At 34.6% G+C, this 26,405-nt stretch overlaps 1 protein-coding gene across 4 annotated transcripts in view; it reads left to right on the top strand.

The window, feature by feature from the left end:
- CNTNAP4 (contactin associated protein family member 4) overlaps positions 1–26,405 on the top strand; it is a 203,801-nt gene that overhangs the window by 70,609 nt on the left and 106,787 nt on the right. For all 4 annotated transcript variants that reach the window (XM_063179795.1, XM_063179794.1, XM_063179793.1 and 1 more), the window contains exon 3: positions 4,998–5,191. In XM_063179795.1, coding sequence (XP_063035865.1) covers positions 4,998–5,191 — 194 coding nt within the window. The remainder of the gene's footprint in view (positions 1–4,997; positions 5,192–26,405) is intronic.

Genomic DNA, 26,405 nt, shown 5'->3' with positions numbered 1-26,405 from the left:
AGAAAATCTGCTTTGTAATAAGTGCAGGCAAATTCATCCCTGCTGCAACTTTATTGACTTGAAATTAAAATCAGCTTTTGTTAAATGATCCATATGGGGAAATACACAGTTTGATTAATCAAAGGAAAGCATCCTTTCTGATGTGTGTTAGTTTTAAACCTTAACTTTTGCTAAGGTCTTGCAGTTATTTCAATTAAATATGCAAAAAATTCACAGAATTTAAGAGTGATGTAAATGCTGATGCTGGCTAAATGGTCTAATGAACTGCACGTGAAGAAGCAGATGTCAAGACACGTATGAGTGTGGACTGTTTTGTGGTTTACATGACAATACAGGTGATTGCAGTCATAGAGCCAGGTAAGCAAAAAGTGGGGTGCTGTTCACACAAAGGGGCAATCTTTAGGTCAATTTCTATGCTATATAGTTTGGAGTTTTTAAAATGAAGCAAAAGTAGCTAGACATCCTGATAACTACACAGAGAGGCATCCTGATAACTACACAGAGCAAGTTTGGAAAGCTTAAGCATCACCTAATAAATTTTCTGCCATCAGGGTTAAAAGTTTTTAACCTGATATAGCACTCCAAGTCCACTGTAGCTATAGTCAGGTGTTTTCTGCCCTAGATGTGAGATTTGGACCAAATCTTCAGTCATTTTGAGTTTTGTTCTCTTGTAGCTATTTGCTAACTTTGCTGAGTTTATTTTTTTTTTCTATTTACAATGTTAGTGATAATGTTATTGTCATCCCAGTGAAGCTAAGGAAATATGAAGGCAGAAGCTCTTTAAACACATATCTTAGCAGACAGGAACCCAGGGTAATTAAATAATACCCATTCAGTGTTGTGATTTGTTTATATTGGTGGTCATGGAAAAGGGCAGAGGATTTTTTAACCTCCAAAAGCAAGAAAGGTAGTTAATAAAATTTAAACCACTTATGGAGAGCATAAAAATTGAATTCTAGAAATAAAATATCTAGAGGTATCTGAAGGAAAGTAAGTCTTCTGCTAGAATTTTAGTGCATAAATCCAGGGCAGATTTAAAGCTGCAGTCTTGTTTACAGTTTGACAGTTGTAGTGATGAAGAAATTGCTGGCTAAACTGATGAATGGTGCCACCTTGTATAACTCCCACAGAAGAGCACTGTGCATTGCTTGGAGTGAATGTGTGAGGAAACTCCAATATATTTCACTTAACTGACTTGAAAATAAGTGTATATTATTGTAGAAACAGAAATCAAGAATAACAGAATTCCACAGGCAAAATTTGAAATATGAAAGATGCATGATTGCTTAGATTTTAAATCTAGCACATTAGTCAATTTTAATGCATTAAAACATAAAAACTTAGAATTTTTTTCTATCATTTAATAATCAATTTATTGATTAACATAGTATAAAATGAAGGAGGCTGTTTATGAATTAGTATGTATAAGTGACTGATGGAAACTCTAAACTTTGCTTTAATTCTCCCAGTAACCACAGATCCTTCATTTACTTATGAGCCATCAAGTAAAACTGGCAAGTTCTTACTAAAATGGGATTCATGATCTGGAGACAGATCATGAATCTCTGTCTTACTAAAAGACAGAGATTCGTGAGTTAAGAAAAAGAGTTAGTACTTCAGAAAAAAATATTGCTAAATGTTTTTAGTGAACTAAGTACTTCAAAAAAATACATCATGTCTACAAACATTTTCAAACACTGGTATTTAAAAGTATATAATAGGAATTATAAGTGAAATGAAAAAATTCTTTTGTATTACCTGTGTGTTCAACTTGAAGTCAGCATGTTCTTCATAAAAAGAAAGTGTGCAATGCTTGGGGTTTTTAACAGAAATAAAGGATGAATCCTGAATGCTCGGGCAGCTTAGATTTTTTGCATGTTGCATACAAATCTCAATATTGGCATAAAAAAGTGGAAAATAAAAAAGTTTAAAAGCCCCCTGAGATAAAGTTCAAATAAAAGAACTCTACATACAGATTTTCTCTCCTTTGAAAATTATTTTTCTGATTTGCTGTTTGTTTGCAACAAAAGATGTTTCATCAGTTACTGTAGAACATAGGTTCAGATGTAATTGAAGAAAACATGTGCTTTAAATAAAAGACACTGACAAAAATAAGAGAGAAGAGAAATAAAGTGAAAACTTCAAAGTCAATAATTCAAGAGTTTTATAAATCTTAGTCTATCCTTGAGTGTTCATACATTTTGGCACAGCCTTGTTTAATATAGGTGGCATCTGCATCCCTGTGAGAAGCTGTTTAAGACCTCTCCAGATCTTCCCAGAAACACCCACACCGTACAGCATGAAATCTGACAAACAAGATCCTTTTGACATCTGTTACGCAGCTGACTTCTGTGCATCACCATCACCAGATATATTCTACAGCCAAAAGCGACTACGGTTTGGTACACACATTAATCTTGCTGCAAGGACAGGACACCCTGTAAAGAATGCTGGGTCAGAAGCTAACATGCTCTTCTTGTGTTTCCTGCAGGACTGGGCAGACATTTCATATTTGTGATGTTTCAGGTGGCAGTCAGATGCTGGGGGACACTTGGCTGCTGGACAGTCAGACAAAAGAGCTCATGAAGAGCCTTTGACAGATGAAAGCATCATGTGAACCAGTGTTGTGGTTTTTCAGGAAACGTGCTGCAGCTTCTGCCTGGTGGTCCAGGCTGTGGCTTAATACAGGCTGTTGGAGATACCATGCTGCTTCTGCTCAGTGGTTATTCTTTATGGGACTTAAGTTGTATTGGTCAGATGACTTCTGGGACTGCATCTTTACTGCAATGCCTCAAATCAAACAGCCCTGACGTCAGAACACTGTGTACCTGTGTCTTTATCTCTTCTTTCTTTTCTGGATGTAGTGCAGCATGGTAAGGGTGTATACGCTACGTGGTGACGTGCCTTGCACAAACTTCTGGAAAACACAGTAATAAAGACAGGAGTGCTTAGCTCAGGCTAGAACCAATGAGTACTGCCATAACACACTGCTATTCAGGCATTTTTTTTTTACATTCTTCTAATTTCCATTACTTCATTCTGAATAAAGTTCTGCAGTCACCAAGTGAAGGTGTTTTGTCTAAGAAGGAATTTACAAATTATGTACTCAGCACAGTCTGCCAGATTACTCCTGTTGACTACAATTCAACCCTGCCTTTCAAGTGGAAAGTTCAAAAACGTCAGCAAACTTAGCACGGTGACACCTAATTCTAGGAAGGCTTTGGATAACACAGCATGGCAGAATGTTGTTGTGCCTGTAAGTGTTCATGCATGAAGTGAGCTTTTGCAAGTTAAGGAGGCGGTTAAGTCTTAGTGTGGCGATGTCACAGGATATGATGTGAATGTGGACCACTGTGCCTGGGGGTGCAAGGACCCTTGTTTAACCTCCAGTGCTGACTGTTCACAAAGTCTGCTTGTTTGATGCCACCACACTGTTCTGCACAGCCACTAAAGGATGAGTTTATGTGGTCATAAGGAAAAGCTTTGGAATCTGCTTGAGAGTAATTGAGATGCAGCCACTGAAATCACGTATTTGCATAAAATTCAAAATACTGATTTAGATAAAGAAAGAAAAAAGTATACACAGTATTTAACTCCATAGTTTTAACTGTGCTGCATTTTAATTTGCTCTTAAATGTGTGGACAAAGGAATTGCTACATATATGGGACTTTATGTTTTTCTCTCAGTTCTTTCTGTACAACAGACCTCACTTTTTTGCAATTTATGAATACCTATATAATTTCCCACCATTTCATTTTTAATTTTTATATTTAAGTAAAAATTCTTTTTCATTTTCTTTTGTGGAGGAGGTAATGTTTAGAACCTGGCTTATGACTCCAAGCAGAATTAAACAACATGTAGTATTTAGCTATGAATTTTTCTACATCTTGAAGCCCATACAAGCATAAAATTGGATTGTAGCAAACTGATTGTTGTGGAAACTGGATATGTCTGTTCTGATTCTGTGTATGCATGCTTTAAAAACTTTTCAAGGTACCTCTTATATTGTGTTTTTCAGAGTCAGATCTAAATATTTTCTTAAATAATGGGTATTTTTTAATTTTTACCACACCATTCTCTGATAAAACTCAGCAGATGCTGTGTCTGAATACTTGCATATTTTGCATTGTAGTTCAGTAAAAAAGTGTATTTTCTTATGAGATTGTTTGATACCTACCTTTGACCTTTTCCACCCAGCTTTACAGGAAAACTAGCATGATCTGAGTAAATGAAAGCAAACAAAGGAAGACAAAGCAATGCTGAATTGATTTAATTTCTTCCTTTTAATATCTTTCTGGTTAGTTAAAGTACTGGAGGGGTAGCTCTCCACTTTGGGTGAAATATTTTCTTTGCAGACAGGTGTACCTGTGCTTGAAACTGCATGTATATCTTGTACTCTTTTATCATTTTGCTCACAAATGTTTTGGTCATTTTAAGGAGCATGTGCACATTTGCCATCTAACTGGGCTTTATTGTTTCATATGCAAATTTAAATATCCAGGCCTCACAGAACATAGTCATGCAGAATCACTGAGACAGGACCTCTGGAGATCTTCTAGTCTATGTAAAATGAAATTGAGATGCATAAAATAAAAAGAAAAAAACCAGATTTTTTTTACTTGTAGAGTCTGGTTGGTAAAAATTACTCTGTAAAATTTATTGTAGAACTTCAAGACAGAGAAAAGTGTGTGAATCGCTTATAATTCAGAATAATTATATTTGGTTACCAATATTTAGTAATCTAGTATATATTTTCAGAATACTTGCTAAATAATATCAAAATAGTTTTGGTGCAACTATAGCTGAGAATCATTGAATTGTTTGAGCTGGAAAGGACTCCTAACAGTCATTTAGTTTGAAAACTAGATGAAAAATGCTGGATATTTTTCACTAGATACTGTTGCTCAAATGAACGAAATTATTTTTGTATGTACAAGTTTTGTGCTGACTTGCTTGTTTTTAGGAATACTTTTCACTCTTTTTTATTCTTTTTAAGGTGCTGGTGGCTGGTCTCCACTTGTGTCCAATAAATATCAATGGCTTCAGATTGATCTTGGAGAAAGAACTGAGATTACTGCTGTTGCTACTCAAGGTGGTTATGGGAGCTCAGACTGGGTAACAAGCTACCTTCTGATGTTCAGTGACAGTGGACAGAATTGGAAGCAATATCGTCAAGAAGAAAGCATTTGGGTATGTTCTTTCAATATTGAAAATTATGTTTCTGCAAAAGACTTAAAGGCGACTTACTGCGCATTGTTGCAAATCTAAGCAAAGCTGTAGAACATAAAGAGCTACGCTAAAAATGTTTAGATAATTAAATATACAAAGCAATTTAGCTCTTGAAAAGATGAAAGACAGTAAAAAGCAAACAAACATCAAAAACCTAGCCACAGAAGTACTCCATTAAGACACAAGGAATTATTCTGAGGATTACAAATGCACGACAAAATTTCTTTTGTCTTACTATGTATGGCAAACTTTTTTTCCCAAAAGTATTGATCCCATTGCATGAAACTTGGCTTTTAGTTACAGTTAAAAACTAAAACAAAACAAAAGACTTCCTTTATTTTTTGTGCATTTTTTGTGCATAAAAACATTTAAACTTATTGTAAGAATAAAATGAAGCAAACAAAGAACTTAAAATCTTAACAAGCAAATCCCAGTCCATTTACAAAAAATAAATAAATTAAGCAATATTTAAGTTTTGGTTATTGAATTCAGAGTCTAGTTTCTGATGCCGTAACCTGCTTGTCTCTGACTAGCTTTGTAAATTTTAATGATGATTAATAAGCCATTAATAAGATCATAATTTTCTTTTTGCATAAATATAAATGAGGGCAAAGGGTACAACACCTGAGAGATTATGTCCAAAAGATTATGAAAAAGTGGATTATATAGTTTTAGTAAAGGGTTGCATCTTTCCTTGATCCCCAATAATTGGCAGCTTGCACTAGAGGAAGAATATTGGAACTTGTGTTATGTTATTGTAGCCTGTCAAGTGAATTCTGTTCTCCATGCATAGAGCTGATTAATTTCTAAATTTTTCTAAGCCTTAGACTTCACTTATTTCTTGCTGCAGTTAAACATTATGTTAAAATGTATTTCATTTTATGCGTTTTGATTTTGTTGACTTTTAATTCAAAATGTTCTTGTCACTCTTACTGTCAAAACCTGTCTGTGGTATAATGAGATTATGCAGTGTTTTACTTGTTGCATAATTATCCTGCTTTTTAAATTTGCTACGTACTTCCGCTTCAGATTGTGTTTTCATAACAAAGCGAAATAAATGAGTTTCTAATCCATATGGCTGTGGGGAGTAAGAAAATCAATCAATTTTCCAAATGTTAAATGAGCATAAGCTGCTACAATATTGTCTTTGCTCATCTTAAGACAGACTGACAAAACATATCTGAGAGGTAGGGCAGCTTGGTCTCTAACATGACTGCTCTTTTGAAATCTGATAATCTGATATTGGTATTGCAAACAGTGATGCAGATTGTTATTTCTTGAATATTGCCACCAGTAAAATATCAAATGAAAGTTAAGAAAAATAGCTAAATGCTGATGCAGACATTGGATAAAGGGGGTTGTTAGATCTATAGGAGCGAAAAAGTGAAGCTTCAATTCCATCATCTCAAACTTAATAAAAAATGATTATTTTAATGATTGCAATGCAGATTGAAGGTATGGCTTGCAGGCAGTAATGAATAATTCAAGAATGCAAACCATCAAATTCAGGGCAGTCTATTGATCTTTTTTATGCATCTTTATTTAGGAGTTCTGCTTCTAGGGGAATATATTTTCTCTTTTCTAAACTAATACACAAATGTAGTCTCGAAGTGAAACTCTTAAATCCCTATTTATTTTATAGATTTTCTCTGACTGTTATCTCTTTATGCTGACTTCTTAAATGACATGCTCAAGTTCATTAAGGCAAGAATCTCCAACATTTTATAAAATCTGCTGTGTTGCTGTGTTATTTTTTTCTTATGTTTAACTGAGTCATTGGCCTGTTACAAGGCTACTGACCAGAGGTAACATGTAGGGTTTTTCTAATACTACTCTGCGTTAGAATGATGGAAGTTGTCCAATTCAGAGGGCCCTGTGTTGAAATCTTCACTATAGAAAAGAATTTTTACTTCATAACCACTTTTTGTAGACTTAAATAGAGATAATCTCTTGTCTGCAAATTCACCGCTTCCTAATTTCTATATATCTTTTCAGAAGATAGTTTTGAATTTTCTTTATTTCCTTACTGCTTATCTTAAGGTTCTGAAGCTCACTGTGCAGCTATAACAGCTTTTTTGTCTTCTGTAAAAATTTTATAACAGCTGAGGTGAAAGAATATTGTCTACACATCTGCAAATTATCTAGTTATCAAAACTCTCTCAATAGTCTGTGAAGTGGGTAGTTTTTTCCAAGGCTGGCTCCTCTGACCAGAGGTGTCTTGCTTGGGTTGAAATGAACCATGTTTCACCTTCCTTTGCCTATAAAACTTCATTGTGTGTTAGTGCTGAATTTGGATGTAAAATTTCTGATGTTAGATGGGATTATCCTCTGTCCCTTCCCTGCTGCTAATTATTAAATATTTGTTTTCACTTTTCTGTATATTGGGAATTGGTTTAGAAGGCATCATGGTGAATAGCGTTTATTCCTGCAACATATTTTCCTCTCAGTGTTCTCATTTTTTTGTTTTACTGATGTCCTAAATATATGCCTTACTTGCTGTCTCATAACTGGAGGAAGTCTGTATTTTATGTAGATTTTATTTATTGCTTAAAGTAATTTAATTACTAGAAGAGTTTTGGAAAGACTAACTCCATTATTTTTAATTCATAGGACTCCTTTCACTATAGATAAAGTATTGTTAGGTATATTTAGCTATATGTTCTACAATATTTCAGCCATACATTTTGATTTCCGCTCTCAGTGGTATTACTGTCACTGTCTTTTTAAAGTTAACTGTAATTATTTTCTACCCTCTTCTTGGTATTTATGGTAAGATTTTTTCAGTCAGACCTTAGCAGAATCAATATTTTTATCTCTTTTAGTAATTGATACAGTTTCAGTCAAGATATAATTCTCAAGCGAAATAGTTGTTATTAGTGGTAAAACACATGTTTTTGCACAGAAATAATTCCCTTTGGTAATGATTAGTTGAATTTCAGAAAGAAATCAATTCAACTCAATATTATATTTTCTTTAATTTTACCATAAATATAGAAGTGTTAGAGCAACATATGCTGTGCCCTTTTATATTCAATCTTTTTATTGTGTTCCTATTCATTAGGATGTAGTTTCAGATGCAGCAGTGTTCAAACTCCCAAGCCCAATCTTTTGCCCTGTTCTTTTTTTACCTTTAATATGAGCAGAGGCCTCAAATCTCTTTGTGTATTTTCAGATTATTTTCTCTAGAAATGATTATTCTTTTCACTTTTCTTCTGTCAGACATCAGGTGGTATACAGTAAAACATCATAAAAATATATGTTAAGTTTTGGTCAAGAAGTGCTAGGAGATCTTATGTCTGGAAATACTACTTTTATTAGAGGTATTGCTATTCATTTGTCCTCTTGATTTGTATTTGTATTCTTCCTCATAATTCTAGATATCATCACTTGTATTTTGGTGGTAAAGAATCTCCTATTGTAATTATATTTATCAGTTTGGGGCTGTGTATACCGATCCTTTCAACTAGTATAATTTCTGGGTTTACCTAATTTCATAGTTTTGTATCACAAGAGTTTTTGTGCTGTATTCTCTCCTTGACTTTACTAATGGCTCATCTTTTAAAAAGAGAGTAATAAGATAAAGAGATTAAAAGAGAGGAGTTAAGAGGGGGAAGAAGTATAGCAACTCACAGTTTGAACAAGTTTTCCATGGCTGACAATTTCCGTGAAAACATGAGTCATCTAACTCATGGAGAAAAGCATCTCAATGTTATTAATTAGCAGGAGTTTTGAGGAACAAAATAAGTGCAATTCCTCTTTGATTTAATGGTGATTGTTTCTTCTCTGACACATCTTTGGAAATACACATTTATTCAGCCTTCAGTTTTTATTTTTTTTCCTGTGAGAATAGTGATTTATCCATTCCATAGCTGAAATTGAGTTTTCACTTCTATTTGTTTTGAATCTTCCCTTTAAAAATTATTTCCAAAGAGAGAAGTCAAAATTTACAGAGAAAAATAGCTAAAATGTGGGGAAATTATGACTATTTTAGTAAATTTTCTTTTAGAAGACAAATTTGTTTATATCTGTTTATTTTTGTACATACATTTAGGTTCTGAGTCTACTGGTTTTTTAATTAAACTTAGCCGAAGTTAAAACTGTAAGTTGGTTTTATCATAATATATGCAACCCTGTGAATTTGCACAGAAGTATTTTCAATGTAACAGTTACTATTTTAATGGTATGTAGGATAATTTTATGGATGGTGAAGAATTAATTGCCTATGCATTGCTACACATATTCACAACTTTCTTTTTGAAGGAGTTGGGGCTTTTTATTTTATTGGAGACTTCTCATGGTGTAAAACAACTCACAATTATGCAAAGTTGAAGGTTAAGAAATACCGAATCACAGGTATTCTGTGATATTCACATTGTGAGTTTAGAGAATGCACTGTTTTGGTAAAGCTGGTGACTCTATCTTAGGCTCAGTGATTCATATTTGCTATGATCCTCCTCCTTAGAGAGCGGAGTCATCATTCTTTGTCATAATTTGCTTCACTTTAGTAGCAAAAGACTGCTACTTTTATATATGCTACTCTTTTGGACTTCTGCTGATGACTTTTTGAATCCAGGAGGTTTTTCTGTGGTTTCCTTCTGCAAGCCCAGTCATAGATCATTTCAATGGGTACTCCATCACTACATTTTCCATAGGTACAGTTTTGGAATTTTGTGACTTCAGACTGCCTGACACTTCTTTTGTTAGTCACAGGAAAGAGACAAACCTCTTTATCTATTAATTAAAGTAGAGCATATAGTAATGACCCCCATGGGGGACCCACACCGGCCCCTAGAGTAGCTGAAGGACTGCAGTCTGTGGAGAGGACACATGCTGACGTACAGAAGAGTGTGAGGAGTCACCCCCTTAAAGAGGAAATGTGTGACAGAAACCACTTCTCATGGAAGGTATCCCTGCCCATGGCAGGGCTGTTTGGACGAGGAGATCTTTATGATCTCTTCACACAACTGGCCCCAGCCCGTCAGTCCAGCCTGTCTGAATCCATTTGTAGAGTTTTCTACCCTCCAGCATATCAACACATCTGCCCAGCTTGGTGTTGTCTGTGAGCTGATGGAGGGGGCATTTGATGGTTTTTGTTTTTGTTCTGACTGGGGAAAGATGTAGGGGAATGCAGGAATAGGCGGGAAAAAAAGCAAAGGAGGAGAATAGTCTTAACTCGAGGTATAAAAGGAGCTTCAAGGGAAATATGAAAAATTAAGTATGAAGAAAAAAATACAAGGAATCTTGGGTGGAATAATACAGGCAGAGGACTACTCTGCAAATGCCTTTGTGAAATTGTTTGCATGCATAAACTTCCACTTCTGAGGACATTTTAATATTTATTTAGGACATTTAAAACATAAAATTTCTGAACTTATCTTATGAGCTTTTGCATTTCTCCGTCTACTTCTATTTCAAAAGCACTCTGACCGTAGTGCTATTTTTAGACACTTAAATGGCAATCTAATAAGGCTAATTTTGCAGTCACAATGATTAATGTACTGTATAAAATATCTTATATTAGGTGAAAAGATGAATGCATGCATCAAGGTTAACCTGTCCCAGAATATTTAAGATAAGTTAAAAGGAAGGAAAAAAAGAGAAACATCAGCAAAAAATGTAGTGCCTTAAATAAAGCCTATATAATTTTTGTGTGTAAATATTAAAGGAATTGTTAATGCCAAAACCAGTAAAATATATATTGACACTATGTATAATATTGCAGACCATATTGTGGAAAAAAACCTACACACACACGCATTTAAAAAACGTGTATAACCAAAGACAGCAAGATACCTTGAAAATATGCAAATCCAGCAGCATACGGAAGTAAATACTCTAGGTTCAGACATTCGCAGGTTATTTTAAATGTGTGTGTTAATGCTGCAGTCATAAAATTAACAGCAGCTTTGGGAAACAAACTAAATGTGTTGGAATGATACTTTTTTATTTTAAAGATTTCCGCTATGCAAACTACTAACTTTGTACCAAAATTGGTTTCTGGGACTGATCTTGATCAGGGCTTTTTTCCAGACAGTTTCCAGCTGCATCATAAGCAATAGCAAAAAAGTTACAACTTTCTATATTTGGGTACTACAAGAGAAACAACAACCATTGGGTTCTTTGCTTCTGCCTTGTCTGCACGTTTAGTGAGTTTGCGCTATAAATGACTTCGCACTTCTAAGATGCAGAAATCCTGTAAATGACAGTGCTATTATCTTGAGTCTTTTTTGTAAGTTAAAAATAATGCTTTTTCATTAATGTAGTTATTTTCTTTAGATGTCTGATTATCTGTACTCTAAACATATTATCTCTACTCAAATATATTGATGCCAGTACATAATTTTTCCATTAAAATAATTCACTGTGACATATGATGAATTATTTTATATCGCCTTTACCTATTGGTTATCTTAGTAACATTGTAATATTCATACGTGTGTGGAAAATGCCATAGCAAGCATTAGAACTACAAAAAAAAAAATTAGTTCTTTGTCTCTCCTCTCAGGTGTTGGCTGCTCTAGAGTGATACTGCACTCATCCCTATCATTTTCATTCTAATATGAGAATCTTATGCTTGAACACATATGCCTGCCTGAAAATGACTTATGATGGATGAAGAAAATTGTGCTATGGCTGGGAAAATATTGTCCCTATTTTCTGCAACAGACAGATTGTGTGCTTGAAGAAATCAAGCTGCCTTTGAAGAAAGCATTTCATCTTTATAATCAGAACAGAGTGTGTTCAGTTTGCTCAAGGCTTATTGAGCAACTAAGTAGTAGCACATATTCAGCTTCTCTCTTGTTTATTCCAGCCACTCTCCTTAAACAGAGCAAAAATACTTTGAGAAATGGACTTCAGACCTGATTTGAAGAATGTCTCTGTCATATAGGGATTTGTTTTATGCCTAGTATAATTGAAGTTAACAAGGTGAAATCACTGATTTTTTATAAGAACTTCAGTCATTGAGCTTCAGAGAAAACCTCTAATTATTTTGAATATATAATATATCTTTACCCTGGTATTGGGATGGTCATGCCATTTTAATAGTGTATGATTTATTTTATTAATATATCATGTCTACAACATAGTAATATTTAAATGATTTTCACATTTCCATTTTAGACACCTATATTTCCTTTACAAAAATTTTTATGCATTGAAACTAAAGTCCTAAAAGTAGAAAAAGGAATTTGGAGATCTAAGTGTTTCTTGAACTTGGCAGTTCCACCATATGCTTAGATGCCCAATTTCCTCTTTTAACTTTTAGAAATCTGATTTTTGTCAATAGCATTTCAGTGTTTTCAATCTGTTTTCATCTGCAATTGTTTCATCAATTTTCATCTGTTACTGCTCTTTCTTTGTATCTGCATTTCTGTAAAACACATGCCATGGCTAGTAATCTTCTTCTCTTACATGACTGAATGCCAGTTTTCAGGCTACTGAGGAACTAAGATCTGCCTTTATTCTTTTGTAGCTGTTCTGTTTCATAAACTCATGCCTAGCATTCACTGGAAGCCTAGATAACCTCTGCCTCACAATTTGTTTATGAAGTAAAGGCTGTAAATAATGGGTAAGAATTTGCTTCTGAACACTTTCAGAATGCAGAGAGTTTTGGGGAAAAAAAATCAAAATCTATTTTTGAAGTATTTTTCTTAATGGGCAAATACAGTTTAAATATAGGGTGAATCACAGAGTAGTTTGGGTTGGACAGGACCTCTGGAGATCATCTGGGGTCCCTGAGGCCTACCTTTAGCAGTAAAGACTAAACTGAAAAAGCCATTCAGTATCCCCTCCTTCTCTGTGTCCTCTGTAGGACACGTACAACATTCTGCATCAGATCGACATTTCCCCTAATCTTCCTTTTACTACCAATGTCTTTGAAATCCCTTTCCAGATTTAATTCCAAATAGACCCTAGCCTTCCTTGTGACCTTCCTGCATGCTCTAAAAATGAAATCTTTATGTTTAAGACAGACGTATACACAAATAGAACTTTTTTGAGATAGTGGATACAATTTTTGTTGCTTTTTGAAGTAAAATGTTCATATACCTTTTAGTGTAAATGTCTTATTTTATCAACATCACCTTCAGTTGATACCAACCTGACCAGTATCTTGGTAAAAACTTAACTGTGCATACTTTTTTAGCTGTCTAAGAGTCCATGTGATCATCATATCTTCATAGTGTTGGTAATGGCATAGAATTTGCTAAAGTTTTACAAGCTTTTACTTTATATATTTTTGATTATTGGAAACTTGAATATTGGGACGACAAAAAAGGTTAGTAATTTGTATATCAATACTGTGTACTTTCTTGTTTGAATATTTGAGGGCCTTTTCATAAATGGAGAGAAATGTTATTCCTCTACTGGACATGTACTTAAATCTCAGGACCTTGCATTTTTATGCTGAATAAGGAGTAGATTTTAGGAATAGGCGTTTAGCCCATTTAAATCTACATTTTCTGCTGCCAGACAGTGACATTTGCTACCCCTTGTTTTAAAGGTCATTGGTAAGTAGTTTTGAATTAACTTCATTGCATATTTCTTCCCTTGTATAAAACTTGCTAGACTTAAATTGTGTAAGGAATATTTCAGTGTGTTTTAAATAAGTGATTCAGCAACTATAGCAGTACTATTCATATCTAGTGAAGATTTCTGTGTTATCAGATCTATACTTTGAAAATTCAGTGAATACCTTATTCTTTCCCACTTCTTAAATTGGCTTATTTTTTCAAGGTTAAGTAGCCCTAATTAAAATAGCATTGGAAAGAACTCCCTTAATGTTCCTCAAGGAGTCCCTTCCTCTACTTTTCTATATAGTTATCTGTGAATATGCTAGCTAGAATTCATGGGGTTTTTATCTTCAGATCTGAGTCAAAGTATCAGAAAAGTTTCATGAAACATTCTAATTTACAGCATTTAACTTATTTTAAGCAAAAGCATGCCCTTTATCAAAAGTTTTTATTTCCTATATCTGTTTATTTATCTGTAAGTTTTCAGCAGACTTCCTAGTGGGAAATTGACATCTTTGAACAGGAATTGAGCATAGAGTCTTTTTTGGGTAGACTTCATTAACTTCCACAATTTTCTATTAAAAAAATCTGAATTTTAATTTTACCTGCTAGATAAAGTTTTATTTGGGTTAGTAGACAGGTCATGGATTCTCTATATTTGTCAGTTCTGCTATCACATTCTATGTTGTAAAAGGCATTTCCTATGGGACTCCATGGCATTTACAATAATTATATTTTTTAAATAGCTGGCTGTGCAGCTTTTTCCTACAACATTCAGTATTATTTTTTAGGGTTTCTGACAGGAATTTTGGGGGAAAAAGGATAGAAGCTCTTTACTAAGGGCTTAGCACAAATATCTACAACCACCTGATAGGGATTATGCGGTTAAATTACTATGTTCTTAAGAGAATTTTAAGAACTCGGTGGTGTTAGTGCCTAGTCATAGATACAAACTGGAGTCAGCATGGAATTTTTTTTTCAAATTTGTGAGTTATTATCTTAGGCTTTTTTCTCTAGCAGTCTAGTGATTGGAAAATAGAAAAAGAGTGGAAAGTATTTTTTAGCTTTTATGCATGGTTTTGCTGACTTAACTGATTATTTTCCCTCAAAGAGACACATCTATCTATATTAGCCTTGGCATGGCAAGTTTTAAGAGCTCTATCAGTTACTTTTATGAATCTGTTTATCTTAGTCAAACGTACACTATATTACTCTTTCAAACAACTCCATCTTTCAAAACTTAAAATGCATTATTCACCTCCAGTTAGAAATATTTGGGCATTTATTACTGTTAAGAGCCATTAACCATAACATTTCAGTCTCTCACAATTCAAATATGTAATGAAAAATAACCTTGAAAATTTTAATCAGTGAAATGCAAAATTTATCAGATATATCGAAAAGAGTTTTAGCATTCAGCATATCTTCAGTTGTTGCTAATTATGTTTTAATACCTGTTTGGTCTTAGTGTTTGTTGCTGTAGGTGGAGATAAAAAAAGTACAAAGGTCAGGCTTTACCTCTGATCCCTAGAAAAACACACAACAGCTTGTTTTGAGGCGTGAGAGGAAGTAAAAACTTGCTGTCCTTCAAACTCTTTGTATATTTGTGAAAATAGTTATATTTTTGGGGTTTTTTTCCCCCTTGGGCCAACAAATCTCCAAAAGCATGCAGAAGCATTATAAAGCTAAGGAAGAATACCTTTAAGACACAAGACGAGAATTATTAAGCCACAGTAGTCTTAGCCACTACCAATCATCATACCAATGTCTTCTTAAGGAAAATTGTCCAGTGCAATTTTTTGTCATGATTTAATGAATTGATTATGTATAGGCTAATTAAGTGGTGAGTTTATGTGATGACTTTATGAGAATGTGCTTGCTGCAAAGTTATGACCAGGTTAAGACTCTGAAGTAATTTGAATTTTAAAATGAGAGACCCAAAGATGGGCTTTACTTAATGCAAGGAAAGGATTGAAATTTAAAGTAGGGGGTTTCATGCTTTTTCACCTAGCAAAATTAACAAGTTGGGCAGGATTTTATTTCTTGATTCTGATGTATTTTGTATATCTTCAGTGTATTTAATTAGCCCTGAATGCACATGTTTTCTTCAGGTTTTGTTTTTCGAAGACTGAGTCTAGGTTTCAGAGGGCTATCACACTTATGCAAGCTGACTGTGAGAAAATTTGGGATATTCCACTAGAAAATTCGTCAATTTAAACTCTTCTTCATATCTTAATATTGTTGTGGTTTTTATAAAAGCATACTGAAATCCATAGTAGATGAGAGATGAGTAGTTGCATATCTGGAGTTTTTAAATTAATCTGTAAAACTGTGTGCCTTGATTTAACAAATGAATTTATGATTAGATTGGTCTTATGATGTCTTCATTAAATATACTCTCTTATGGAAAGTTGTTATTTCAGGGTACTGGAAGATGAGGAAAGGAAGTGGTCAATTTTGTTGTTTTCAGGGATTCCTTTTTCCTGTTATATGTCAAAGATTTTTCTTTCTGCATAGTTTCCTTCTCTGCTTTAGCTTATGGAGTTACCAAAGGTTTATATCAAATTTAAACAGGTGTGATGTTCCACTCAGGGCAGTTTGAGTTGTAGAAAGAGGGATTTGTGGTGATCTCAACAGCGAAAGCTTTCCCTTTCTTCTTTGCATTGCTGTAAATTGCAAGCATTCTGGTTTCTCCTTCTGTCTGTCCATCAATCTTCATCACATTCTGGCACAGAGTGGGTGGTAAGAGTTGAAAAAGTTTCAGATTCAGGACAGCCGTTTTATCCTTAATGTTTCTCAGACTGAAAAAATTGTCATCATAAACTCAATTGTCCCACAATCTTATTGTTCATCAACAATAGAGCAGTAAAAAACTGAAATTAGCAAACTAGTGAAGTGAAAATTTATATCAAATCTTACCAGGGTCTGAAACAGTGTCTTCATCCACCTATATGTCTCTTTGTTTCTCCTGTTACAACACTCTTAAATTAGACTTAGTGGAATGCCTAACAATGGAAATATTGAATCTGGGACAGAATAACAGCATTTCGCAGAAAATATCACCGTTTCTGAAGATACCTGTGAAGTAATATAGGCAAGTCATATACTTTAACATGGTGTCTTGGTTTGAAAGTCAAGTGTCTGCCAAGAAAGATGGGAACCTCCCTTGGAATGGGGGATATGATGCACTTCCCACTGAATTATTTTAACTCTGAAGTTAAGGGGGTTTCAGGCAAAGATACGAGAAACAGAACAGCAGCTCTTTTCCAGTGTGCATAGCGAGGCAGGCCAACAGCGGGGGCAGCGACAGCGAAGCAGAGCGGAAATCCCGTGGAAGTCTCCTTCCGCTCTTCAAGCGCTTTCCCATCGGTGCGGTTCCGGTGGCGGCCGGCAGGGGCGCTGCTGGCTCCCGGCGGGCCGGGTGAGGGCAGCGCTTCCCCCGCGCCTGCAGGGGGCGCTGTGCGCCACTGCCTCACGCGGTGATGGCGGACGGCCTGGTGAGAGTGGGCCCCAGCAGGAACCTCAGAGCAACAGCTGGAACCTCAGGGCAGGCTGTGGCTGGAACCACGGGGTGTCCCAGCAGGCAGGGGGGCCGTGCTACTCTGTAGGAAAAGCTCAGAGCAGCGGCAGAGGAATGAAAGTGCTGCAGCCCTGCTCTGGAGCCCAGAGGCTCCCTGAAAGAGGGTAGGGCTGGGGTCCCAAGGTTTTCTCCTGAGGCAGTGGAGCAGATAGTAAAAGGCTTTTTTTAAATGAGGCTGTTAATAGCATCCTAATAATGTTAATAACATCCTAGTTCAGTGGCTGCTCTCACAAGCAGAGGCTCACCCATGACAGAAGAAGCAGGACCAGGCTGGGCTCTGTTGGCTGCCATGAATTCCTTCCCTCCTCTCACACCTCCCCCCCAGTCCTCTCTAAGCAGCAGCTCTGACCATCTTTCTCCAAAGCTGAGAGAGCAAGAGAGCTGCCCCAGCCCCCTTTTTCCCAGACCAATTATCACGATATCTCTGCCCTTCCTAAAGAAACCCTCTGATAAGAGAGTAGCCAGCTGCATCCTTCCCGGGGCAACTTCATTTCTCTCACTACCGGGTTGTTAATGTCTCTTAGCAACAAACTGGGAGAAAATTCCCTAACAGAAAGAAAACAAAAGGAAGAATCCTAACCTCCAACACATGGTTTATAATGAATTATCTCTTGCTAACATGAAAAAAATTATAATGTTCACTGGAAAAAAAGTTGCTTCTGTCAAAAAGTAGAGATCTCTGTACATCTCATGTCTCTATTCTGTCACTGGCCATGATATTATTAAACCCTAAGGGTAAGTAGTTGTTTGAGATGTTTGAGAGTCATTTATGCCTATGCAAATAATGTTTTTACATTAGGGAAAGAGTAAACCTGTATCTTCTTACTAGACCTTCTTGTAGACGGGGCTCACATTTGCTAACTTTGAATCACCGGAGACATCTCCGATTAACCAGGACTGCTGATCAGTGGTTGGAAGTCTCTCAGTAAGCACTTCTACCATCTCCCTCGGTACCTGTGGGTGAATTCTATCTGGCTTGGTAGACCTGTGTGTGACTAAGTAGTGTAGTAGACTAAGTATTAATGTAGAAATTAGATTTCCCCTTTAATTTTGGTCTCTTCATTCTTCTCCTCACCCTGCCTTCCAGCACAGGCACCGAAGTATCCCCAGAACGAATGGTCTTTGTAAGACTGTACCTCCTGTCACAAAATTTCTGGGAAACAGCGTCAGTATATGTTTCCAAAAATTTATTTCCGAAAGCCACTCTAGTTTAGTTCTGCATTAAGAGTTCTTTTCTTTCACTTTGTAGTAGTTTGCCTTCTGAAATAAAAATAAGCTATCTTGAAAGCTTAAACTTAGTATTGTAAAAATTCAGAATAAAGAAGGTATTGGCAACAACATTTTGATGTTAAAACCTGATTTCAGTATAAGTTACCATTTTTGAGTGCGGTCTGTGATAATAGCTATATTGTGAAGCCAGACAAATTTTTAGAAGGAATTTTATGCTCAGGTGTTGTAACTGGAAATGCAGTTACTTGAAACAGATTACTGGAAAACAGTAGTTTCTGGCCAGCGGTAATATTATGGAAGTCTGTCCAGGCTACATTAGTTCAGTCCTTGTTTTGAAGGAAAATCTCATGGACAATAATATCTTCTGATAGTGAGAGGGAGCAAGGGACAGACATATGTGCAGTGGATAAGTTTTGATGTAAGAAAAACAGCTCTATTTCCTGTCTATTGTTCAGCCTAAAAAAGAGCCTGTGATTTGTGTCTGTGTGTTATCTTCAGCAGTGTTGAACACCGTCTTTTATGAACCCTCTATATTGGTCTTACATCCTTAGCTATCAAAAAAATGTAAAAAGCCTTATGTTATATGGAAAAATGTGCACATGAAGAATTCCGTACTGATCTTTTGTGTCTTAAAAAATTTAAGTGGATGTATGCCTTTTCCTCAGGTCTCTGTATGGGTCAGTCTATTTGTGAATAATGATTAAAATGGACAGAACCTCAAATACACTTAGAAAAAAATCCATGGATAGTTCAGGTAGGCTTCTTTGATTTTTTTCAAAAACCAGTGATCACCACATAAAACTGATGGCATGTAGTTGTGACATCAGTCTATTAACAGTAAGACCGATGTTTAGGGCATCTTAAAAACTGCCATCGCTTGAAATTGTTTAGCTATTACATTTCAGTTCATTGATAGTACAACAAATTGCTGTCTCACTATTAGGAACATTTCTTAGCTATTATTTTTAAAAAAATATGTTGAATTAAAAAGCTTGCTCAACATGGTTTAAAAAAAGAAGTAAAGTTGTTTATCAGCATCTATGCAGAAGTGAGATTATGATTCTGGTAAATAAAAGTATGCTTTAAAAGATTTGCATTTTGCTTTTCATCTTCGTAAGATGAAGAGTTGAACAGAGTTGAACAGAAACTTGAAATTCTGAGGAACGCAAATTATGCTTTCTTTTTTTTAATTTTGAAAATATTTTGCATTGAAGCCATTCGCAATGTCAGATTTATTAACAGGCTGTTATGAATGACAGGAGATAAAGTGGACCCAAGTTTATTGTTTTGTCATCTCTGCTGAAGATGAGATGTTCAGTTTTGTCTTATATTTAAAAAGTTAAGATATTCAGACATTTTATTATGCCTAGATCTTCAAATTTAGTAGGAGGTCAAAGTTTTTGGTTTCCTGATATTTAATTGTAAGACTTTGCATGAAGCTTTCTTTTTCATCAGAGTTGTACTAATTTAATTTTAACTGAAAGAGAGGAAGAACTTTGGATAATTTCTGTTTCTTTTCAGGAACACTACCTAAACTGCAACACATATATATATATATATTTATATATATCTATACATATTTATATATATTTATATATATAAATATGTATTTATATATAAAAATATATACTTTTTATATATTTGTATTATTTTTATATATTTATATATATTTTTCTATATTTTTATATATTTATATGTACACACGCACCTAATTGTTCAAACTCTGAAATGTAAGGATATATCAGTGTAGTCACACTACAAATGGCATGAGGAAAAGTAGTACATGACCCCCTGAAATCCCTTGCCATTATACTCCTATGAAAATTGTTGGCTTCCTTTTGTTTTGTTTTTTAACTCATAGTGATCAAGAAGCTTTTCATAAGCTAGAAATAAACTTGAACTATGATTGCCATTCTGAAATTTCAAAAAATTTTAGCCCTAGTGAACTCAAGCCTCTAAATTCACTTTCTTTATTTGTTTCTTAAGTGTGTTTGACCACAATAATGTTGTCTTTTTGTATTTGTAATTTAATAAATACTTTCCATATGTGAATTTGAATTTTTTCTTCACTTTAACAAAATTTTATTTCTTTCTTTGAGACTGCAAATGACTTCCATTTTTTCTTGAATGACTGTATTGTCTTGAGCATATTTATAGATTTTTGGCATCCTGCTGCATGCAAATTTTTTCCTCTGTTCCTCATATATCTTCTTTTAGTTATTCAACTTATATAGTGTGAGAGACAGGCAAATTTTATTTTTCCTAACCTTTTAAATGCATTTTTAATGAAAGAATACCAATTCCACTCTGGTTATATTAATCTGTATTTCTTGCATGATCAGATTGCACCTAGGGTCAGTTTTACAGTTAACACGATGTGAAAATAGCATGGCACTTGGACATACACAAGAACATATATAAAGCCACATCCTTCTTTGTTATAAACCTCTAGACAGCATATCTGCTGGCAAGCACTGGTTCAGTGGAGAAAGCCAACACCAGCAAGGTGTCAAATGGAATTGACAGGTCAGAGGTATCATTTACACTGGGAAATAAAAAGTCACTTTAAGTGGAAAGAAAAATGCTTTTGACAGTTGCATTTCTTGCTTTACCAAAAGTCTGCCCAAAGCCAAATTGTCTGCTCCAAATCCAGTGCTATTCTTGTATTATTAGGCGCAATGGAAAATACTTGGCCAGAGGTACTTGCTGTTTCTTTGTCCTAACAAGGTGGTTTCAGCAAAATGTTAAAATTTGAATGGCAGTGACAAAGCATTGCTGCAAAGCCCTGTACACAGGCTGAAGAAAAATTTTCATGGTTTCTGATTCTCCACTGACCAGATGTTAAAATCTACTCCTTGTCTCCATCAATTTCGCTTCTATGGATCTATTAATTCATTAAGAAATATCTTTCCTGTTTATGTCCATATCTCATCCTACCTTACTGGACTGACATTGTGCACGATAAGTGTTTTGCTTTTTGTTTGTTTTGGAGGTTTTTTGCTATTTTGTTTCTTTGGGGTTTTGGTTTTTTGTTTGCTTTTAGGTTGTTTTTTTGGAGGTGGGTTGTTAAGTTGGTTGGGAGTGGGTTTTTTGTTTGGTTTTTTTTTTGTTTTTTTTTGTTTTTTTGTTTTTTTTTTGTTGTTGTTGTTTCACATTTTTTTATTTCTATGTTTAAATATGTGAAGGAAGTGTGTAAATTTTGTATGGTTTTCCTGTTCTAGTGAATATAAATACAGTATTTTTCCTCCATAATAGACAAAGAATAGTCCGTTAAAATGAACAGGAGATGGATCACAAATCCATACTCATTTTCAAATTCTTTATCACATATAGGAAAGCACACTCTATTAAACTAACCTGTCATCAAAATTGATTTCTTTCATTGTATATATTTCTTTTCTATAATGCAGTGCAAATTTCAGCTCTATATAAAAGACCATTGATGAATAAAAAACAACCCCATTAATCACCGAATACCGAATCTCAGAATGATTAAATTTGGAAGGTTCCACTGGAGACCTTCCAGTCCAACCTCCCTTTTTGAGAGGAGTCTCCTGGAAAACATTGTTGAAGATTATGTCCAAATGGCTTTCAGATATCTCCACAGAAAGAAACTCCTCAACTTCTTTGGATTGCCTGTTCCAATCCTTGGAAAATAAAAAAAAGATCTGAATTCCGATTCATTCAAAAACTAACTAAAGATTTTTTTTTCTCTGACTTGTGAAAGAAGAAAATCAGAAGGATGGTAAATGTTAGATCAACCCTTCTTTGAAGGTTAGTCTTGATACCATATTTACTTAATATAGTGTAATTAATATTGGGAGACCAAAAAAATCTAGAAAGTGTTAATTCACATGCATTTGTGCCCCCTACAAAGATGAAAAGGCACCCAGCTCAAACCAAAAAATGCTAAGAACAGAGTAGCTTATGAACAAAACCAGTTAACACTGGATATTAAGGCAGTAAGAAGGATGTAACTTGAATTGAATGAATGAAGGAATGAACTTGAATGAACCAGGAGCAGCAGAGAGCTCATCATTTACAGGACCTTTATGGCTTTTTTTTCTCTTGGTAATATCAATCTAATGCAAACACCATCCAATTTAGTCCTATCTTCCTCATTCTGTTAGATGCCTTTGGGACTTAAACACTGATAAACATTCTTTTTATTTATTTTTATAGCACCAGGAAAAATATGTTTGGCCTATGATACATGATTCGCACTAGGAATTTACTTAGGTTTACTGGGATATGGAACCATTAACACCCTGCAACTCCAGAAACCATTCAAAATCATTGCAAAATATGGGGAGAACTTCATGTTTACATGCACCAGGGTACAAATAGGTACACAGAATTTTAGCAAAGTGATAAAACGTCCAGCTATGCTTATTTATATGCTTATATATAATCTAGTCTGTACAATTAAGCATTGTATTTGGACATCTGCTGATCTGTTCTTTCACAGAGTAGGAAATTAGGTATTAAATATTTTTCTGTTTAGTTCTTTGGGGTTTTTTAATTGTCATATTTCCAGGAATTGATGAATTCTCCTTCTAATATTTTCATTTCTGTTGGGTTTTTTATGATCTTATTCAGATCTATGACTGCACTTCTTGTAGATTTTCTGTGGGATCCTCACTTGGGTATGATGTAATTTCTTTAGGTGGTTTTGCATGCACTCTCCTGCTTGCCCTGTTTTGACAGTAGTTTCCCTTTCTTCTCATAACTAACAAAACAAATTAAACAAAGACCTCTCTTTCAGAGAGAGATTTAAACATATTAGGGATTATTTGATTTGGATTATTGATGTGTAAATGACTTGACATTGTTTCTTGTGATTTGCCTTTCTGACTCATGGGGTCCTAGTGTTAATAATATTGCTTGCATGAAATCAATATATAAACTCAAGTTAGGAAACTGTGCATGATTGCCTAAGTGTCTGGAAGCTGAGACTAATAAATGAGTCAATTCTAGCACAGTCAGACATGTATCAATAAGTGTTTCATCCACACCAGCCTAATACGTACTTTGATCATGTGCTAATATACAAAAATATACTGTAGCAATAGAGGTTTTTATTTTTGTATTTCTCTGTGAAATTATTGTGCACAAACGAGAAAGCCTGAAGAAAATGAAGTAATATAGATCCTGCCAAATTAAAATTATTCCTCTTGTCCAACACCGTGTTTATAAAAAGGCAATATTTTGTCTTATATGTACAGAAAAATATGATTGCTTTAGGGGAGGAAGTATTTAAGTGTTATGTTCTGCAGTTTGTATTATACAAGTTTTAAGTTATGTTTTATACAAAGGTATTTAGGAAAATGAATCTTACCTGCCTGCACAGCCTGAATTCAAGGAAGTATTGAATTACTCATGAATACAACTTTGGAAAAAGCAAAACGTAAAGATAGCAAAAATGGCATTTTTAATTCTAGTTTTTACAAACTGTTACATATTAGTTTTTACAAAATCAGTGTAATAATGACTGTGCTCAGGATAGAAACCTAATGGGTTTCGGAAACAGTTTATAATGAAAAGTTTCATGAAACATCTCACAGGCCACTTGTTTGGTTTAGCTTTATAGTCGTCCTAAATTTTCTGCTAGCTGAATGTATGTAGCTGTGAATAAATGCACATTATGCACATTTTGAAAAGACTGAATTGTCTTTAATCTATATGTTAATGCACTTTCAATGTAGTGTGGTGTTTTCTCTTTTATAATGTTACTGATGGAACCGATAGCATACTAAATACTATAATAACTGAAACACAAAAATTATTAACAGGGAAAATTATTCATTACATAAAAAATAGAGCATGGAAATTAAAATCACAGAACTGTTAGTAAGAGGAAAAACTGAAGAAGGAATGTTTTCCTCTTAATGGCAGCAAATATAAAATATTTTTGATCAAGTACAATAAATTATTTAACATGTATGAAACCAGTTTTCTCAGTTATTGAGCAGAAAATCCTCAAAAAAGACAATTTTTACATGTTGTAAGTCAAGATTTTTACTGTTGTCCAATTGAATTTGCTGTGTTAGATAATCAAACAGTGTTTCCTGGATTTTCCTTGCAAAACTAGAGTTTAATTTGGTGTAACCTAACAAACATAAAAAAGAAGTTGCAGTTCATGAACATGGCTCAGAATACCTTTTTTTGTTCATAGTTTTCAGCAGAAACATGTTCACCTTTTTTTTTAGAGATAGTTCAAAATTTTTCTTGATTTTTTTTTTTTTTTTTACTTTTTTTTCTATTTGTATTTTTGGACAACTTTGTATTACCTGCTAAATTCGTTTGACAGGCTGTATCTCAAACAGAAAATGTGCTTCTTGAAAGCAAGAACACCTCATTTCTGCATGGACTATCTTCAACTCATTAGAGTGCTGGTACCGATTGCATAAAGGCCCTGAATACCCCACTTACTTATGCAACATTCTTGAATGATGACACTCGTTCACAGGATATCAGTGAACGGCAAGATACATAGATCCTTGCACAACTTTGAGAGCTGGTTTTGGGGTTTTGTCTTTCATTACATGTTATGTCAGCACTTCTTCCCATTATAGGTGCAATTTGCTTCCTTGATAGGATAAAAAATGCAGTTCTTATTATGTCTTTTTTTTTCCTCAAAATACATTCAGTAATTGGAAGGTACCTTTGCTATATACTTGCACATATAGTGAGTAGCTAGAAAATTTTAGGATCCTTGGTGGAGACAACTGGATGCTCAAGACAAAATCCATTTCCATACTCCATGAAAATATAACACATAGACTGATAAGAAGGCTACACAATCTTCATATTTCTAAAGTCAAATTAATTTTCTAAACTACTTCTCTTTTCAAATAAATTAAATACCTCTCCCTCTGACTCCCTCCCTTTTGTTTACTCTTTCTCACTCTCTCACTCTCACAGAAGTCAAGAAAAACCAGAGAAAGCACACTAAAGTGTTTTACGTTCTCAAGAAGAATGTGGAAAATTTGTTAATCTTCCTTAATTTACATATTTTTGAATTTTCTAAGTTTTGACAGTCATGGCAGATTAATATTGCTATAGGGGCTTCATGCATTTCCTTCTGTGAATATTAATGTATCCAGATATTTCAGATAAATACCTTAAATATAAAGGTAATTTTGAATCTAGATAAATTTATTTTTCTCTTTTGCTTTCTTCTACATGGACCATAATCATACCTTGGAGTGGTGAAAAAAAAATACAAAAAAGAAGTTGTTACACACCACCTACGAGAATTATCATCCAGCTTTGTGCTTGTCATCGATCACATAAATATCCCATTTAACTCCAGTGCTTGTCTTTGTAGTTGATTGTCCACTTACATTTAGGAATATTGTCTGAATAATGGCAGAGTTACAGTCCTAGCCTTAGAAAAGACCATACTGGTTTTGAACTCAACAGGCAATTCCTTAGGGAAAAGCAGAAACAGAAATGGGGTGTGGGTGGCACTGCAAATATCCCCCAGGAAGGATGATATGACACATCTATTAAGATATTTATTGTGGGTAAACTTTGCTGTGTAACAGTTTTGTTCTTCAATTCTCTTTCTTTTCCTTACCATAGTCAGAAAAAATGTGTATTTTAAGTAGTATTCAGAACCAGATTGTGTATCCTTTCATTTTTTTTTGGCTCTTCAGAGGGATTGTCTTGCTGCCATTTATATAGAAGTAGTTAATCCAGTGTGTATGAAGCTGTGTCATGGTATTTAGCCATGTGTATTCAATTAGATGGAAAGGATTTCTTCTTTCATGCTACTGACTTACTGAGAACTGCTTCTAATGGAAATGTGGGGAAGAACCTCATGTGTGAGAAGTATACATTTCGAAAT

The sequence above is a fragment of the Melospiza melodia genome, chromosome Z (genome assembly GCF_035770615.1).
Source record: "Melospiza melodia melodia isolate bMelMel2 chromosome Z, bMelMel2.pri, whole genome shotgun sequence".
NCBI lineage: Eukaryota > Metazoa > Chordata > Aves > Passeriformes > Passerellidae > Melospiza > Melospiza melodia.
This window is presented reverse-complemented; position numbering and strand designations above follow the sequence as displayed.